This window comes from Phaseolus vulgaris, chromosome 9 (assembly GCF_051622355.1).
Source record: "Phaseolus vulgaris cultivar YP4 chromosome 9, ASM5162235v1, whole genome shotgun sequence".
Lineage (NCBI taxonomy): Eukaryota > Viridiplantae > Streptophyta > Magnoliopsida > Fabales > Fabaceae > Phaseolus > Phaseolus vulgaris.
In genome coordinates this window covers 17,162,250-17,182,143 of record NC_143506.1, presented here as the reverse complement: position 1 = coordinate 17,182,143, position 19,894 = coordinate 17,162,250, and the positions used below count along the sequence as shown (strand labels likewise).

At 32.6% G+C, this 19,894-nt stretch overlaps 1 protein-coding gene across 1 annotated transcript; it reads left to right on the top strand.

The window, feature by feature from the left end:
* The first annotated feature begins 3,012 nt into the window (after positions 1-3,012).
* On the top strand, positions 3,013-4,528 carry LOC137822650 (RNA-binding protein csdA). The gene is made up of 4 exons (XM_068627590.2): positions 3,013-3,151; positions 3,437-3,812; positions 4,010-4,126; positions 4,209-4,528. The coding sequence occupies exons 2-3, from the start codon at positions 3,442-3,444 to the stop codon at positions 4,107-4,109; spliced, it is 471 nt and encodes a 156-aa protein (XP_068483691.1). The 5' UTR covers positions 3,013-3,151; positions 3,437-3,441; the 3' UTR covers positions 4,110-4,126; positions 4,209-4,528.
* Positions 4,529-19,894: the final 15,366 nt, after the last annotated feature.

The window sequence follows — 19,894 nt, the reverse complement described above, 5'->3', positions numbered from 1 at the left end:
ACCCACAAACTTTACTATAGGTATAAATCCACCATTCAACAAAACCTATTCAAATATCAAATCGAAAATATTGAATACATATACACCAAAACGACGAGGATATTTGTTTGAGAAATATTTGAACACTTTCTTACTCATTTTTTTTAACATACTCTTATTAATTGAAATGTATTAATAATTTCAAAATTTGGTTTCACAACTTATTTAACGACTTTTAAGTCTCATTTTTTTTCTATCTTTATATAATAATCTTCTTTGTTGGAGTTTAAGTGAAAAAATTCCATTATTATTTTTACATGTACAAAATATTTCTATATATATATAATAAAAGAAGATGGACATTTGGGGACTCTCAGAGCATATTATAAAAGATATTGGAGGTCTAAAAAGTAAAAGAAAAGAGAAAACTTTTATCATTCTGATGGCGTCACTCATGTCTTTCTACCAACTCACGTGCATGCAACCATAAAAAACGAATTATATATATGTAGCTCTAATAATACATACATTCTTATTCTAATTAAATTTTCAAATATTCATAATTGGGTTTGTGTGTGTTGTACCATAAATCATATGAAGACAAATTCGGAAACAGTTAAAACTACTGTACTACATACGGTAATTTGTCGCTTTACATGATACTGTAAAACTGGAAATTTTCTCAAATCAAAGTGCATGTAATGTCTCTGTCTCTTCCTTGTTTTTTCTGCTATAACACTGATATAACCAAGTATATGTACACACACTCACATACATATACATAATCTGTGTTTCTGATATTCTGATATAAATTTGAAAATTGTTGATGTGTAGGAAATGAGAATAAAATAGATAGATATATCTGTTGTTTGTGGTGTATATGTATATATATATATATATATATATATATATATATAATAAGATAAGATTAAAAGATAAAGTAAAGATTATAGAGAAGTATACGTTAGATGGGTTTGGTGATGCATGGAAGCATTTCCCAATAAGAGAATCGAATCAGTACTCTCCCTCCCCTTTCTTTTTGCTTTCACAGCTTGCTACAGCCTTCTTTACCATTCCCCAAGAAAAATGGTGGGTGATTTCTATTAGTTTTAAGATTTCCTTCTTTTTATTTTTTTTGGGGTTTTTCGAGCTATATGTTTTTCCCTCTTTGCTGTTATTCACTGTAGCTAATCTCCTTTCTTTCTCACGGAGAGAGAGAAGGAAAAAAGAGTGAGAGAATATGCGATAATGAGGAATGAAAAGAACATGACAGCGAAAAAGCCATATCAGTGTAACGAAGGGGAAAAAGAAAAAGAAAAGATGGTCAAAATTTGAACCTCGAAGACTTCTCTTCCATCATCATCAACTTCGACTATCTTTATCGAAACTCTACCAAGTTTTGCTCCTTGCTTTGATTTTTGAACTATTCCTTCAATTCCAATCAACATTTAGTCATCAATGAGAATCGTTTCTCTTTCACTAAGTGGCATCGTAGTGCAATAATTTGAACCAAGGACGTTCCTTGAAGTAATGCCCATGCAACTTTTACTTTAACATCGCCTACGTCTTGGAGCTATACATAATTTCACCCTCTAGATCTTCAGCATCTGACATGCACGAGTGATCCTCCATTTTTTCATTATAATATTCATTAACACAGATTTATATGTTTCCTAGTCCAAAATCTCGTCGCCACTATCATTACTATAACACTCTCATTATGGTTGGGTTAGGATAAAGTTCTGCATGTGTAACCAACACTTCTCCAAACATGAACTACTATTTGCATTCGGGACCACTTTAATTAAACATCAGGATTAAATGACATCTATATATATATATATATATATATATAACTTCCTTTCTGTAGAATGATTTTATAGTATGTGAGAAATTCTTTTAATAAGGTTGGTAAAGGAGGATTGGAAAATGATGTTGATCATTAATTAGGTTAGTAAGAGGGAGGGGAAATATAGTACAAGATTTAGGTAGTAGGTAGGTATAGCCATAGGCCAAATGTTGAGTTAAATATATAAAATATCAAGATAGTGAAGATTACATAAGAGGGTTTATGTGATATTATAATCCTTTTGACTTACGCCATAAAGAAATTAAGTCCCAAGTACAAAAGAGGAATATTGAAAAATGAAAAGCAGCAGCGATTTTTACCATGCATGCATAGTTTGTGACGAGGCTTATAACTCCAGGGCAGGTTCTGAAAGTATAATATTGAAAGTAAGAGATGACATGACACCTCCTTGACAATTATTATTTATGAATATGGGAATAAGCTGGTCCACTACGCACTGGGGTCAACAATCTCTGATATTAAGGTTTTCCTAGAAGTATGAGGAATATTCATTTTGTCTGGTGATAAACAATGAATTTTTCCCTCCTTCTTATCCACTCCTCTCATTGATCAATGACATCAAAAAGAGGAAAATTAAAAGAGACCATGCGGTGGGTGATCGTAAGGTAATAATAAGGACCATTTTATCGTGATCTTTTCTTTCCCCCACCACTTCACTATAAATGAGGGTCCAATTAACACATATCCACAGTCAAAAAGGTCTTCTGCTATCATTTATGGACTACAACATTTAAAAGACAGGGCACGGGCAATGCCCATAGTGGTGTTTAGAGGTTACAATGCATGCTAATTTGCTTTATGTGGGGACAAAAAAGAGCAGCTTGACAAAGTTGAACAACTTAGTTATAATTTCCATAATCAATTTTTGCACAACTTACTATTTATAACATCCCCTTTTGTTAGCATATCTATCTATATAAATAAAATACACACACAAAACTGTGTACTTCACATCTTGTATATCTCTGTAATGTGTTATTTATTATACAATTAATATGTATGGTGTGTATGGAGTGGCACTTGAAAAATTCCTTTTACCTTTTTACCAAATTTAGTTTATGATGATATCACATTGAGTTGAAGGAAACAAGAAATAACCACCGGTTGCTCTGCCTGCACTGGCCTGCTACTTACTTCGATCTGCCCGATTTTCGAGGCCCTAATTGGCAGTATATAAACCACCCCAGCCTCTGCACTCATCTGCACCATAACCACAGTTCAACAACATCTCTCCTGAGCTACTTCCACTCACTCACTCACTACTACCTTCAATTTTTTTTCACTCTCATTCATTCTCCAGAGGTGAATGTTATTCTTTCCCCACTTCAAAGTGTTCTTCCTTTTTCAATTTTAACGTTTCTCTTTCTCTTTTCCCATGCACATCTTTCCTTCTGCACTTTGTCATTCTTCTACGTTAACATTGTTTAGTTACATGCACCACCAAGTGATTTAAGTTTTATTATATTTTCTCAAAAGAGAAATTGTGTAATTCTGATTTAATAATCTGTTAGAAACACACGAGGAATTGTTTGAATACTAACTAACTAACTATATATATATGCATGGTGGTATTTGGAAACTATGAAGGGAAAATGAGCAGACCAGGAGATTGGAACTGCAGAACATGCAACCACCTGAACTTCCAGAGAAGAGAATCATGCCAGCGATGCGGGGAGCCAAGGAGTGGTGGCGACTACGGCGGCGGCTTCGGAGGCAGAGGCTCTTCCTCGTTTGGCTTCACCACTGGCCCTGATGTTCGCCCCGGTGACTGGTACTGCACCGTCGGAAACTGTGGAGCCCACAACTTTGCCAGCCGCTCCAGCTGCTTCAAGTGCGGTGTCTCCAAGGAGGACTCCTCCACCGGATCATACGACGTCGACATCACCCGAATGAGACCCTTCGGCTTCGGCGGCGGCTCCTCCGCCCGCCCTGGCTGGAAATCCGGTGACTGGATATGCACCAGGTACATATATATCACTTCGTTTAGTATTTATTATAGTACCAAGCAAATTTAAGGGTTTTATTATATTTTTTTAGTCATTAATTAGTCTCTTTGTTTATGATGATTATAATTATTGTTATTATGATTAGGATGATTTAAAATAAAAAGTAAAAAGAAGTATGAGTAAATAAAACAGTAATGTGGTTAAAAATGTGAAGGTCTGGATGCAACGAGCATAACTTCGCGAATAGAATGGAGTGCTACAGATGCAATGCACCGAGGGACTCTAGTAGTGGCAGGCCTCCCTATTCATCGTAGAGTTCATCATCGATGTGGTAATTGTAATCTCATCTTCATCATCAAAATAATTTCATCATGCTATGGCTCTCTGATGACCCTTTGTTTTGTAATTTGCAGGTTTGCTGTCCAAGGAGAGAATCAAGAGGCTATCCCTATTTCCCAGTGACAGTTACTTTTTTTGGGTCTCTTGCTTCCACATGTTACTTTCTTCATCGTCATGATCTGATGCGGATATTTATTTTTGGTTTTTTGAATTTGATGTTCTTCCAGCTAGGAGGGTTTAGGTGAGTTATGATTTTTGAGGTTTTGTTGGCGGCGAGTGATTCTGGTATATGAGTCAGCAGCTAGGCCATGTAGTTTTTCAGTGTTAATGTGTTTTCACTGTGATTTGGTGCAAAGCGTTCTTTATCTAATTCTCCCAGATGTGTTCAGAAAAAGATGCTCTTTGTTTCTCTCTTTCTCTCTTTAACTCTCACATATACTCACACATATATACATATATATAGCTTTACAGTGGGGACGTGGTCCAAGGAATAACCACTGTAGTCGTAAAACTCAATGTCACACTCTCCATCTTCTTTAATATAAGGACCACTACCAACCAGTTTGCGTATAACAATGCCTATGCATGCATGTATAATAATAGCACTCTTTTAAAACAATTCAACACGCGCGCTTTCTCATTTTGAAATCAAGAATAACTCATACTATGTTGCTTTTATTTTTTCTTTCTTTGCTCAATTTAATACTTACGATACAGATCAAACTTTCAAAACCCAGCTGCAATCTTCAAAATCTATATATTTGGTAGTAATGGCACTATTTGTTCGTACAGAGTCGCATCATGTTCCTATTAATATCTAAAATAAAAATGTCAATCATTTTTCTTCATAAATTAAAAATTTAAATACATTTTATGTAAAGATTAATTAAGATCATGGATAATAGTAGTCGACCACCTTAAATTTTCTCATATTCATGTTGTATGATACACTAATAGTTATAATTATAATATCTTTTTTATCAAAAAAAAAAAAAATATAAAAATATTTAAGAAATAACTCAACTCTTATAAAAAAAACTCTCTCACCCTAAAAAAAGCATGGACCTTCCAACATTCTATAAAAAACTAGACCTAGTACTATCTAAGTATTGTCTTTCAAAAAGATAGCCATATAGAAAACTAATCCCCCAAAATGTTTACAATAGCAGGTAAGACAAAAACAGAGTACAAGTCTTCAAGAACCTTGCGGCATTCTCTGTTAAACAAGTATAATTATAATACTAGTTACAGAAAGAAAAGAAAATCGGGGTAAATTTTACTCCCTTTCAATCTTTTGTACACAAATGATCTAATTTCTATACAAAAGTTTAAGAAGGACTTTGATACGTTTCACATCTAAATTTCTTTTCCACATCAACTTCAATACCAACAATATTATCACTACTAAAAAATTATTAAACAAAAACTAATTTTAAAGAAAAAATAATAATTAGTCATTGTATTGACTAAATTATATACTATTTTAGAAACTAAAAAATATTGATATTTAAAGTAGTTTCTAAATTTATAAACTAGTTTCTAAATAGATATCTAATTAACTAAACCATATCTAATTAAGTAATTGATATCTAATTAACTACTAAGATTTTAGGTACCAATTTTAAAATCTACAGTATTTGGTAACTAAAACTTTGGTATCTAATTATATACCAATCACTACAAGAAAATCATAAAATAAAAACTAATTTAAAATAATAATAATAATTAGTTGCTATAGTGACTAAATTAGAAACCATTTTAGAGACAAAAAATTTTTGGTTACTAAATTAGTTTCTATTATTATTAAATAGTTTCTAAATTAGTATCTAATTAGCTACCAATGTTTTAAAACCAATTATATGCAATTATTGTACGATATTACTTCAGTGAAAATGTATCACTTCAGAAGATTTTGCCACAAGGCATGTATATGGGACAATTCCCATAGCTAAGAAACATTGAGTAACGCTTTCGAAATCTGTACGAAGATCAACCATTTTAACATTGGGTACTATACGATATTGTACGCAATTATAGTTGTCTTTTGATAAACTTCGGTAAAGATATATCACTTCAGAAGATTTTGTCACAAGGCATGTATGGATAGTTTCGACAGTCCTTAAAAGAAGAAAAATTGAGTAATGTTTTCGAAATCTGGACGAAGATCAACCATTTTAACATCGGGTACGATATTACGCAATTATATGCAACTGTAGTTGTATTTTGATAAACTTCGGTTCAGAAGATTTAACATTGGGGAAAAAAGGATAAAAAGTCTTAGGTAGTTACAGGAATATTGATAATATATTATATGGGTGAGAACACAAACACTATAATAATATATTTATACACGGGTTTAACCACATCCAGAAGGTGAAACCCCATATTCTATCTATTTATCATATTATGACATATATGATTTTATTTATGAGGGAGGATTTCCTCTTAGTTCAAAAAGAAGAAAAAACCATTAGTATGTTAGCACAATTGAGAGTCAGTCATGGCAAGAAATTTTGTTTCCAAAATTTTAAAAAAAAAGTCAATTATGAACTAATATACTTCTTGTATAAGATAAGAGTTCAAGGAAGTATTTCGCCAGTAATGACACTGGGTAAGAGTTATATTCTATTTGCTCGTCAGAAAGAGATTTGCTTTTCGGGAGGATAACACCAGAATACATTGAATCCTGTGTTCAATAAATAACGACACTACAGACACCAGAATCATGACAATCACAAAATTCAAGGTTAGGTTACATTCCATAATTTCTTGATATATTAATTTTTATAATTATCTTTATCACTACATATAAACTATTAATTATATTGTGCAGCATGTTTAGGTTGAGTTGGCTTAGGCCCAATTAGAGCCAAGTTAGTTTATGTCCATATAAAAATGAATTTAATGTAATTGACAAAGTGGATTCAATATAATTAACAAAGTGGATTTAATGTAAATTTAATTCACTTTAAATGGATTTAAAAAAAATTCCAAATCAATCCATTTATTTGGATCTAGATTGGATTTTGGAAAATCCAATCCATGCCCACCCCTAATAGGAACAAGGAACTTAAAACATGGAGCGCAAGTAAACTCAAAAAGATAATACTATCATAATTTTATGCAAGTTTGTTCATGTTGTTGTTTATGTAACTCTTGAGTAATGGAAAATTAGTAAGCTGTGTCTTATTCATAGTTTTTTGCCATGCAACAGGCAAAGGTGATGGCAAGGGTTCTCACAAGATGCAAGATGGTGCTGGTCCAACCACAAGAGACCAGTATGACCAAGACTAGTAATCTTAGTGCTCCTTTATACCATACAATTCTTAATTTTCCTTTTTCACTAATATCCTTATTAATTAAGCTGAAGCTGCACATCGAAAGAGAAAATTTAATAATTAGAAATAATAATTTTAACCAATCTCAAATAGAAACAAATGGTAATGCATATAGAGGGTTACAAGAAATATGTTAGAACTCGTATATATTTGTGTCTTTATTCTAATACAATAATGTAAATATTCATACTCACATTTGTATGCATCCAAATATTTATTAAATATTTTTTGTACTAAAAATAAAAATTAAAAAAAACATGTTATTATCAATAATTTGATGTTAAAATAATACTTTTTATTATATTCAATAATAAATATTTAATTGCATAAATTTTGAAACAACATAACAAATACATCAAAAGTGTCTTATTAAGGAAATAATAAATATCAAATCAAATTATACGCAATTATTGTACGATATTGTACGCAATTATATGCAATTGCAGTTGTATTTTGATAAACTCAGATGAAGATGTATGACTTCAGATGCCACAAGGCATGTATGCGGAAGTTCCCACAACCAAGATATATTGCTTTCGAAATTTGTACAAAGATCAACCATTTTAACATTGGGTACGATATTGTACGCAATTATATACAATTGTAGTTGTCTTTTGATAAACTTCGGTGAAGATGTATCACTTCAGAAGATTTTGCCACAAGGCATGTATGTGACAGTTCCCACAACCCTTACAAGAAAAAAAAATTATTGAGTAATGCTTTCGAAATCTGGACGGAGATAAACCATTTTAACATTGGGTATTGATGGAAGAGGGCCAAGCACCACTTCAAAGGAAGGCCAAACACAAAGACATATGGGATCAACTACAAGAGCAATGACCAAGAGGCTTGATGAGGATTGGGACACTGCCACTGATGACAGAGAAACTTACCTACATGTTCCAAGAGGTCCAAAATCAAGCGTAGCATAGTCTTTAAATTCTTGTCAAAATAGTATATGAATTTTCTTTAGTAAAATGTAATTAGGATGAATTTTGGTTCTTAAAAACCAACCTAAGTTAGATTAAGGTCACTAGAACCTTCTATCTAACTTAGGCCGGTCACCTTTAGGCGCTTGAATCATCACTTTGGTTTACGCTTGCCATGTGACTCCTTAGGCGTCACATTTGCATTTCATTTGGCTAGCATTCCATTGTCATTGACTCTTCATTTCCGGTCCTCCAAGCCTATATAAGGAGGAGTCTCTCTCATATATTCTTAAGATTAATTTGAGTAATGAAATGCTGCCAAAATGTGCCATTCTTACTCCTTTGCCTAAAATCTCTTAAGATTTAGGTCTCTAATCTTCAAACCTTTCACATACAAAGAGAGTTGGCCGAACTCTCTCACTCTCCTACTCTTCATGCACCTCTAAGGCTTACACAACTCTTAGGAGAGCCTTATTCCACCTCAATCCATGGATGCTTCCGCCAATTCCACCTCAAAAACTGCAAGTTGAAGAGCTCAAGCTATCAGGTATGATATTGTACACAATTATATGCAATTGTAGTTGTCTTTTGATAAACTTGGATGAACATTCAGAAGATTTTGTCACAAGGCATGTATGAGACAGTTCCCATAGCCCTTACAAGAAAAAAATTAAGTAGTGCTTTTGAATCAACAATTTTGGACATAGGTACGATATTGTACCCAATTATATGCAATTGTAGTTTTCTTTTGATAAACTTCCGGAACATGTATCACTTCAGAAGATTTTTCTACCAGGCATGTATGAGGCAGTTTTCATATCCTTAAAAGAAGAAAAATTGAGGAGTGTTTTCGAAATTGGATGAAAATCAACCATCTTAACATTGAGAATAAAGGATAAAAAGTCTAAGGTTAGTAAGGTCTACTACAGGAATACTGATAATATATTATATGGATTGGAACACAGACATTATAGTAATATATTTGTACACGGGTTTCACCCAATCCACATGGTGAAACCCCCATATTCTATCTATTTATTATAACTTATATGATTTTATTTATGAGTGAGGCTTTCCTCTTAGTTCAAAAAAAAGGAAGAAAAACCACTAGTTTGTTAGCATAATTGAGAGCCAGTCATGACAGGCAAAAATTTCTCCAGAAGTTAAAAAAAAAGGCAATTTTGAACTAATATACTTCTTGTATGAGATAAGAGTTCAAGGATGTATTACGCTAGCAATGACATTGGGTAAGAGTTATACTCACTCGGTAGAGAGAATGCTTTCCGGGAGGATAACACTAGATCACATTGAATCTTGTATTTAATATATAATTTAAGGTTAGGTTACATTTCATGATTTCTTGATGTATTAATTTTTATAATTACCCTCATCACTAAATATAAATTATTAATTATATTGTGCAGGAAGAAGAAGTTGAAGCTGGAGATCGAAAGAGAAAATTTATTAATTAGAAATAGTAATTTTAACCAATCTTAAAAAGAAAAAGATGGTAATGCATATAGAGGGTTACAAGAAATATGTTAGAATTTGTATATTTGTGTCACATCTTCATTGCAATACAATAATGTAAATATTCATACTCACATTTGTATGCATCCAAATATTTATTAGATATTTTTTGTACTAAAGATAAAAATTAAAAAAAAACATGATATTATCAATAATTTAATGTTAAAATAATACTTTTTTATTATATTCAATAATAAATATATAATTGCATAAATTTTGAAATAACCTAGCAAATAAATCAAAAGTGTCTTATTAAGAAAATAATAATGATCAAATTATACGCAATTATTGTATGCATTTATTGTACGATATTGTACGCAATTACATGAAATTGTAGTTGTATTTTGATAAAGTCCGGAAGATGTATGACTTCAAATGTCACAAGGTATGTACGAAACAGTTTCCACAACCCTTACAAGATTTAACAATTTTTGACATGAGTACGATATTGTACGTCATTATATGCAATTGTAGTTGTCTTTTGAAAAAATTCCTTGAACATTCAGAAGATTTTGCCACAAGGCATGTATGTGACAGTTCCCATAGTCCTTTAATTGAGGAGTGCTTTCGAAATCTGGGCGAAGATCAGCCATTTTAACATTGAAGAAAAAATGATCAAAAGTCTAAGGTTAGTAAGGTCTACTACAGTAATACGGATAATATATTATATGGTTGGGAACACAGGCACTATAGTAATATATTTGTACACGGTTTCACCCACATCCATAGGGTGAAACCGATATTCTATTTATTTATTTTAACATATATGATTTGATTTATGAGTGAGACTTTCCTCTTAGTTGAACAAGGAGAAAAAACCACTACAATGTTAACACAATTGAGAATCAGTCATGGCAGCTAAAAATTTTCCCAAAAGTTTTTAAAAAAGGTAATTATGACTTATATGAGATAAGAGTTCAAGGAGGTATTACGCCAACAATGACACCGGTAAGAGTTATACTCTATTTGTTCATCAGAAAGAGATTGCTTTCCGGGAGGATAACACCGAAATACATTGAATCGTGTGTTCAATATATAGCAGCACTGCAGACACCAGAATCAGGTAATCCCAGAATTTAAGGTTAGATTACATTTCATTTTTTTTTATATATATTAATTTTTATAATTACCTTCATCACTAAATATAAACTATTAATTATATGGCGCAAGCGGCTGAAGCTGCACATCGGAAGAGAAAACTTACTAATTAAAAATAATAAAAATAGATAAAGAAGGTAATCACTTGTCAATAATGATTTATTAGGAAAAAAAATTTAACTAGTCAGAGATGTAACTGATTAACTATTAGAAACAATTATGTAATGTTGGAGACCTTTAGAAATAAAGTAGTAAAACCAGTAGTGATATAATAAATATTAATATTTTGAATGATGTAAAACGTTTCAAAATTTACATATAATACATTAATTCATAAAAGGTAGTGATATTTTGATATTAAAAAATCTATATTTTGATATTAAAAAATCTATTTAATAATCTAAAATATTAATATATTATATATTATTAAAATTAATTGTTAAGTTCAGTTTTTTTAAAAGGTTAAAGTAAAAAAATTCTTGATAAAATTTATTGCTTGAATTTTTTTTCTCGATTTATGTCAAAGTGTCACTCAATCATTCTTGAAACTTTTCAAAATTTTAAGATTTTTATTTTGAACCTTGTTGCTCTTTTAAAATTATGATATAATGTATATAAAAAGTTTGTGAAGAGAAGGAGCTAATCCAACTGAAAGGGAGTTTATGCAATGGAGAGTGTTTTAAAATTTGTTTAAAAAACATGAAATAGGATAATTTCTTAAGTTCAGAAAATTTATAACTTTATTTAAGATAGTTAATATTTATTAGAATTTTTATGAGAAATGATGTTAAATTATTTTAATTTGTTATTAATATGTTTGCCATTTTCGACTTTTGAGCACTTGCCTCGTTAAAAAGTTCTAATTTATAATATTTGTGATATAACCTAAGTCATAGAGTCACAATGCATGTGAATCTACGTATACAAAAATAAAAATAGATTTTGTTCACCGTTTTGTTTTTAAAAAGATATCCTGATATAGTTGAGAAAGTAAAATGTATTTAAAAAGTTATTGATCTTAACTCATAAATAATATAAGGTTATTGGAAATATTGAAACAAAAATATTTAGTAAAATAATATTAAATAATTAATAATTTATTTTGAAAATTTAAGATTTATTATTTATTACAAATACATAAAAGGTATATTTTTTTAAAACAAGAATAAAATTTAAATTTATACTTAATTAGTATATAAATTAAAAAATACAAATAATTTATAGTAGCCAATACTTCAATTTAATAACTAAATTCCTTAATTTTTAAGTCAGTGTTCAATAATTAAAAGTAATGATATTGATAAAAATAATAAACTGTATTCATCATATAAATAACTATATATTATATTAAAGAATTAGAAAAAAAAATCTTATTCATATTTACCCATGTTATATATAACATTGAAAAAAAAAACTTATGCATGTAGACCAATTTATTAAATTGGGCAAACTCTAATGGAGCAAAGTTATGTAAGATAGAATTATGTGGATAAACATATGAGCTAGTGAATGAAAATATTTAATTTATTTTTTATGTCTAAATTTTTATTCGATTTTTCATATGGATTATAAATAATATCAATTTATAGCATGTGTGAGTGTTATTAATTTTCAACCTTATAAATTATAAGGATTAGTTAGATTTAAATTATTTTTTAATATTTATAAATGTTTTATGTTGAAATAAAATTATTTTTTAATCAAAGTAAAATTGTTTAATTCCTTTTACGATTTCTATTTACAATTTTCTCAAATAAAAAGTATTCATCATTTTATGAATGAAATATGAATTTGTTTAAGGATTTTATTCTTTGTTGACACATGAAAATATTTTCGGATAAGGTTAAATTTTAAGTGCCGTTGTAAGTTCTCGTAACAATAGTAGTGGAAAGGTGGAACAAAGGTGATTATTGTTTCCTAATTTGATTAACAGAATGAACTTTCCCAAATTTATAAAGATGCAATTTATGGCTAGGTGTGAGTGGTATTTCTTTTTGAATGCATCACAATAAATGAACATGGAAAACCATGTTCATTGGCTCGCCTCGTCCCGTATAAGGTTCCATCTACAGTCGTCCGTGTACCGTTCTTTTTTTTTTTAGAGAAATTCAATAAAAATATTTGTTATTAAAAAATTAATAATAAAATTGAATAATTAAAAAATAATCGAATATAAATTGATTATAATTAAATAAAAAAGTGAACCTATGTTTTTAACTAATATAACACATAAAACATCAATATTCTTTTATTCCTTTCGAACATCAATAATTTAATTAAAATAAAACATAAACATCAATATTCTTCAATTTGAAAACATACCACACATCAAACAATTACACCACTATGGTCATGGTAAAAAATCAAAATAAAATATGATCTTACTCTCACAATAAACAGAAAAAGAAATCTCACAATAGTATTTTCAATTCATATTAAGATATATAGAATACATTACACTACTAGAACATAACCCTAAAATGAAGATAGATATGTGTTTGATGTAAGTACACAATTTTCACTTTTTTTTTCTACAGGTTAGCACGAGTAGCCAACCTCATCTCGCTGCCAACCTGCACGGACTGTGAATCATGCGAGAATGACTTAAACGGATCGACAGGTTGAATTACTAAGTCCGCCTCATACTTTTTGTTGACTACAAGCTGACCCACCCTTGTTGTCATCCCTATAATATATACACTAATAATATATAGTATACAATAAGTTAATTAACGATTGTTATTTACCCCATTGTTATCATCCCTATAATATATACACTAATAGTATATAGTATACAATAAGTTAATTAACAATTGTTATTTCTGTTATTACCGTACATTTCTCTAGTTTACAAAAGAACAAATTTACGTAATTTATTTTTAACCAATCGGCAAATATTTGATTGGTTAAACAGGAAAATCCTTTGGCACTAAAGTAAAACTTATCTTACATTACTTAAAATATCAATTTCGTCTATTATTTTATTGATCAACGGAGGGGGTTTAATCACCTTGCTTAATTAATCAAAACCAAGCATTGTGGTTTTTAAAGCAGATAAAGAATGAGTAGAATTTTTAAAGCATCAATTGACATAGGATTCCGAAACTTTACAAGCTTATGATACATTTCATGGGTTTCCCCATTGACCTCCTGGGTTACGTTTAACAGCAACATTCATTGGTCAAAAGTAACACACTTCATTAATAGTGTCTGCTACTACACTCCATTATATAGCTTTTAACAAGATTCTTTAAATTCACTTTAGTCTAAGCTTTATGTTACTTCATATGTTTTGTTCAATCATGTGTTTTGGTGAAGTACCTCCTACTTGTTTGCTCAATCATGTGCTTTGGGGTTCCAACTATGTATGCAATTTCAGCCATTTTTAGCACAATGCATATTATTGGCCTGCAATTGCTCACACGCAATCTCATTATACTAAAAATCAGTTCATGAAATTCAAAGGAGAAGATTTAATGAACCATTTTTCAATTACTCTTGAAGCCTTAAACATTTAAGAGTGTGCCAGCACATGCTTTTAATGAATTGTTATTGTTTTTTGAGTGGCTGTGTGTTAGTTTGTTGATTTCATGGCAATCTAACAAAGACAAGACCTACGAAAGACCCTTGTTTATAAAAGCAGAACAAAAACATCTTTAATCATGAGGATTTGTAATGTCAGTTGGGTCCCAAATACCATCAAAACTAAACCACCCAACGAGTTGAAAACTCTATACTGTGGCAGTCAAGGTTAGGACTTTTTATCCAATTCAATGCACCAAAAAAATAAGATACACTTTCAAAAGCTTTAGTTTCCCTTTTCCTTTCTTTTCAACCCAAGCTAGCATGTTTAAAGGTTTCCTTTTGGTTTTAGCTTTGGTTTACAGGTCAAACACACTACCTCTCCCAAAGATATATAATTGAGAGCTATGCATTTCCTACTTCTGCTACGTGGGAAATAACTAGCTAAGGGACCTATCTATGCCAAACACCTAAAAATGAAAAAGAAAATCTAACTATTTTAGCATCGTTCAACACTTTTTCTAATATCTTTGAAAATAACTATCTATACATTAAAACCAATCATTTCTATGTCAATTATGGAGAAAACGACTTTCTATATTAATTATAATATTAATTATAACAATAATGACTTTTTTTAAAAATTATATAACTGTCACTACCAGAAAATCATTAAATAGAAACTAATTTAAAAAAATAATAATAATTAGTTGCTATAGTAACTAAATTAGATACTATTTTAAAGATTATTTTTTTTTTCTAAATTAATTTTTATTACTGATAAATAGTTTTTAAATTGGTATCTAATTAGCTATCAAAGTTTTTGCTACCAAATTTAGAATCTAAATAATTGGTAGTTAAAACTTTGGTAACTAATTAAATACCAATTTAGAAACTATTTATCCGTAATAGAAATTAATTTAAAAATCAAAAATTTTATTAGTTTCTAAAATAATATTTAATTTAATCACTATATAACTAACTAATTTTTTTTTTCTAAAATTGGTTTCTATTTAATAATTTTCTAGTAGTGTGTATTGTAGTCATGATACCCAAAATTTTTATTAGTTTCTAAAATAATATTTAATTTAATCACTATATTATCTAATTAATTTTTTTATCTTTAAAATTAGTTTCTATTTAATAATTTTCTAGTAGTGTTCATGATAGTCATGAAACTAAATACAAAGTTAGGAACAAACAAAAAACAATTATCAAATAATATTATATATATGTATATATTTGTATGATGCATTTCATATAATAAAATACAAGTGTATTAACATTTTTTTGGAGGCTAAATGTAGTGCATCATGTTAAGTTTTAAACTAGTTTCAAGATTGAAAGTCAATTATTTAAGAGTAAATTTAGAATGTTTAGTGGAATCCTTACGTTGCATCAGACAACTATTGAATACTTTGCTGACAGCTTAAATTGCAAAATTCTAAAATTCCTTTTTAATTATTTGTACTGTCAATCGGGGCTAATATAAAGAGGAGGAACTCTAGAAGTCCATAATTAAAAAAGCCACTGATAAATTATGTCATTGGAAGTGTAAGTTGTTATCTTTTATAAGGTTATCTTTTATAAGAAGGTTGTGTTTAATTAAATTTATACTGATATCCCTACCTCTTTTCCGTTAGTTTTTTTTTTTTTAATTCTAAAGAAAATGACCAAGAATCTAAAGTTTTTATGGGAAATTCAGAGTAAGTTTTTATAGCATGCCAAGGAAGATATACTAGGGTAGTTGGAAGAACACGTGTTGCCCAAGGAGAGCTCGAGGTTTAGAAGCGAAGGTGCTACTCTCTAAATAAGGTTATTGAAGAAACTTAAAATAGCTAATGAAAATAAAAATGAAGCTCAGTTCTATGGAAGGATTCAAGAAAGGCGAGTGGAGGACAAAACCTGGTTTGATAATATCATATCAAGAAGATTAGGTAATGGGGAAAAAGTAAAATTCTAGTGGGATAAATAAGATAGATTCATAGAGAGTTTCTTCAAATTGTATATAGGGTCAATACAACAACATGAAGTAAGTAACATGAGAAGTTGGGTGGGAGACTCATGGGAATGAAGAACATGTTGGTGTAGGGAGTTGTTTACATAAGAAAATTCTGACAGTTGAGATGGTTGGATGAAGAAAAGGTACAAAACAATGTGGAGGAGGATAAATGGTGGTGGAGGGAGAAGCATAATGAAGTATGAAACAGTTGAAAACAGGGAGACAGTGCTAACGTCCCTCTAAATATCATTTTCTTCACTTGGAGAATTATTAGGAATATTATCCACAAAAGTCAATTTGAGAAAAAGGTACAGAATACAATTACAATCCGAGTAGTTGTGCTTGTTTTTTCAAAGAAAAATCAACATAATACAATTACAAAATCCAATCCATAATTATCCAAATCCTTAGTTTTAATCTATTTAAATGATTTATTTCAAATTTATATTCATATTTTTAGATTTTAAATCCAATCTATTTAATTGAATGTGGATTAGATATATATTGGATACATTTTCGGATTACCCAAATTGCATTTTGGGTTAGATTTTGACTTGGCCCAATCCAGGTTGAGCCAAGACAATCTGGGCCTAGGTTGCGCAAAGTCGACCCAAGTCCACGTCGAGACGAGTTGTCCGGGCCCAATTCAAATCGAGTCGGTATGGGTCAAAGTCGAGCCAAGTTGTTCCGAGTCAACCTTGGGCCAAGTCGAGCTGAGTGACTAATATTGAGTCGACCAGAGTGACTAATATTGAGTCGACCAGAGTTGGTCGGGACCGATATCGAGCCGAGTTGGACAAGACCAATGTCTAATAGAGTCGGTCTAAGCCCATGTTGAGTTGTCCGGGCTTGGACCGATGTCGAGTCGTCCGGGCCCGGGCCGATGCCGAGACGTCCGGGCCCGGGCCGATGTCATGTCGTCCAGGCTCGAGCCGATGTCGAGTCGAGCAGATCCAGGCCGATGTCGAGCCGAGCAGGCCAAGGTCGATATTGAGACGAGCGAGCTCAGTTCGATGTAGACCCGAACAAGCCCGGGTAGAAGTCGAGCCGAGCAGTCCAAGGTCGATGTTGAGCCAAGCGGGCCCAGGTTGATGTTGAGCTGAGCGAGCCCGAGCTAATGTCGAGCCGTTCGGGCTTGGGCCAACATTGAGCCGTCCGGGCCCAGGTTGATGTCAAATCGTCCAGTCTCAGGCCGATGTCGAGTCGTTTGGGCCCGAGCCGATGTCGAGCTGTTTGGGTCCGGGTCGATGTAGAGACTTGCAGTCCTAGGCCAATGTTGAGCCAAGCGGTCCCGGGCCGATGTCGAGCCGAGTTGGTCCGCCTCCAAGTTGAGTCGACTTAGACCTAGTGACAACAAATCGGGCCCGTATGACTCGACATCGGCCTAGGACCGTACGACTCAAGTTTACGTGGACTTGGGCAGACTTGACTCAACCTGGGCTCGGATTGTCTTGGCTCAACCTGGATCGGGACATGTCAAAATCTAACCTGGACGACTTGACATCGGTTCGGGCCTGGACGACTCGACATTAGCCCCGGCCCGGACGACTTAACATCGGCCCAGGACCAGACGACTCGACATTGACCTCGATCCTCTCGGCTCGACATCGACCCGGGCCCAGACGGCTAGACATCAGGCCCGGAACCGGACAACTCGACATTGGCCCATGCCCGTACGACTAAACATCGGTACAAGCCCGTACGAATGGACATCGTCTGGGCCCGTACGACTCGACATCGGCCCAGACCTGTACGACTCAACATTGGCTCGGGCCCATACGACTTGACATCGGCCCAGGCCCGTACGACTTGACATCGGCCCGGGCCCGTACGATTCGACATCAGACTGGGCCTACTCGGATCGACATCGGTCCGAGCCCACTCGGATCGACATTGGCCCAGACCCGCTCTGGTCAACATCGATCTGGGTCAGCCTGACTCGACATCAGTCTGGGTCCGCTCGGCATGACAACGTCTCGGGCCCGCTCGACTCGACTTCAGATCGGACCTGCTCGACTCAACATCGACCCGGGCTTGCTCGACTCAATATCGGCCTTGACCCGCTCAGCTCAAAATCGACCTTGACCCGGACGACTCGACATCGACCCGGACCTGCTCAGCTAAATATCGACTTTGACACGCTCGGTTCGACATCGGCCTGGAGCTGAACGGCTTGACAATGGCTTGGGCCGCTCGGCTTGTTGTGGTGATATCCACCAGGGTAAACAATCAGAGAATGGGAAAATTGGGTTAGATTGAACAAAAAAAAATACCTCAATTAAAAACAAGGTGATATAAATAAAGAAAAGGGGAAAATTTGTAGCCAGGTCTTGAGCAGTACATCTGGAAGATATGCAGCAATCAGGTACTCCTTAATTGTTGCAGTGAATTCATATATCTTGTTAGTAATTCCCTCTGGTGCAGGTCCACCGTTTTCCATAATCCCAAAATCCTACAACATGGAAAAAAGTGACAGTTACAATCATTTGGAGTTAATTTTACAACCAATTATATCTCAGTAGTATAATACCACCCAAGAAACTCCTTTCCACTCCTACAGTTACCTTTGGAAATACTGACCATGCTAACTTAATTATGTCTCGTTGATATCTAAGAAAAACTACAATTTTAAAACCACAACACTATTTTTAGGAAGGGACAGTCTGGAATATTTTCATGGTTACATAAAACACTATGTTAATGTTCACATAGATCAAGCTTGTCACTGAACTCTTCCCTGCATTTTAAAAATAATAGTGTAATTACATGAGAGAGATCCACACATTAAATTACTATACTGGATATAATCATACTCATTAATATAATTTATCTCATCCAGAAATAATTAAAGTGACACACAATAATTCTCACCCAATGAGGACCACCGGGATTGTGACTTGCTGTCAGTATAAATGCACCTGTTGCCTTGGATCCTGTACAGAAAACAAAATTTAACCACTATTTTTACTTTAATTCAGAAGAAAAAATTTGTTACCAGATGTTCTTCCACTATGAATATCATGTACCATATTCAAAGAACCATAATAATGAGAACCAAACTGTAGAAAACATTACTCACATCAGCTCCAACTCTTTCACGTATGACAGCGGATACAGCAGGAGTTGAAAGCAATCCATTTTGACCAATCCAAACACGTCTTACACCATTTGCTGCTGACATTTAGTTATAATCTGCAGATTCATTAAGATCATTAGCGATGTGCAAAAACAATATTGACACTAGAAGACAAATATGTTCTTTAGCATGAAACCAATATCCACTCTGTGTCCTCCCATATAATAAAGTCGTAAGTCGAGAGTTATTGAACCAATGGTGTACC

Excerpts from the sequence above, each read along its gene's own strand:
- LOC137822650 (XM_068627590.2), top strand. The coding sequence starts at position 3,442 with ATGAGCAGACCAGGAGATTGGAACTGCAGAACATGCAACCACCTGAAC. Across the intron at positions 3,813-4,009 it reads GGTGACTGGATATGCACCAG|GTCTGGATGCAACGAGCATA; the intron begins GTACATATATAT and ends AAAAATGTGAAG.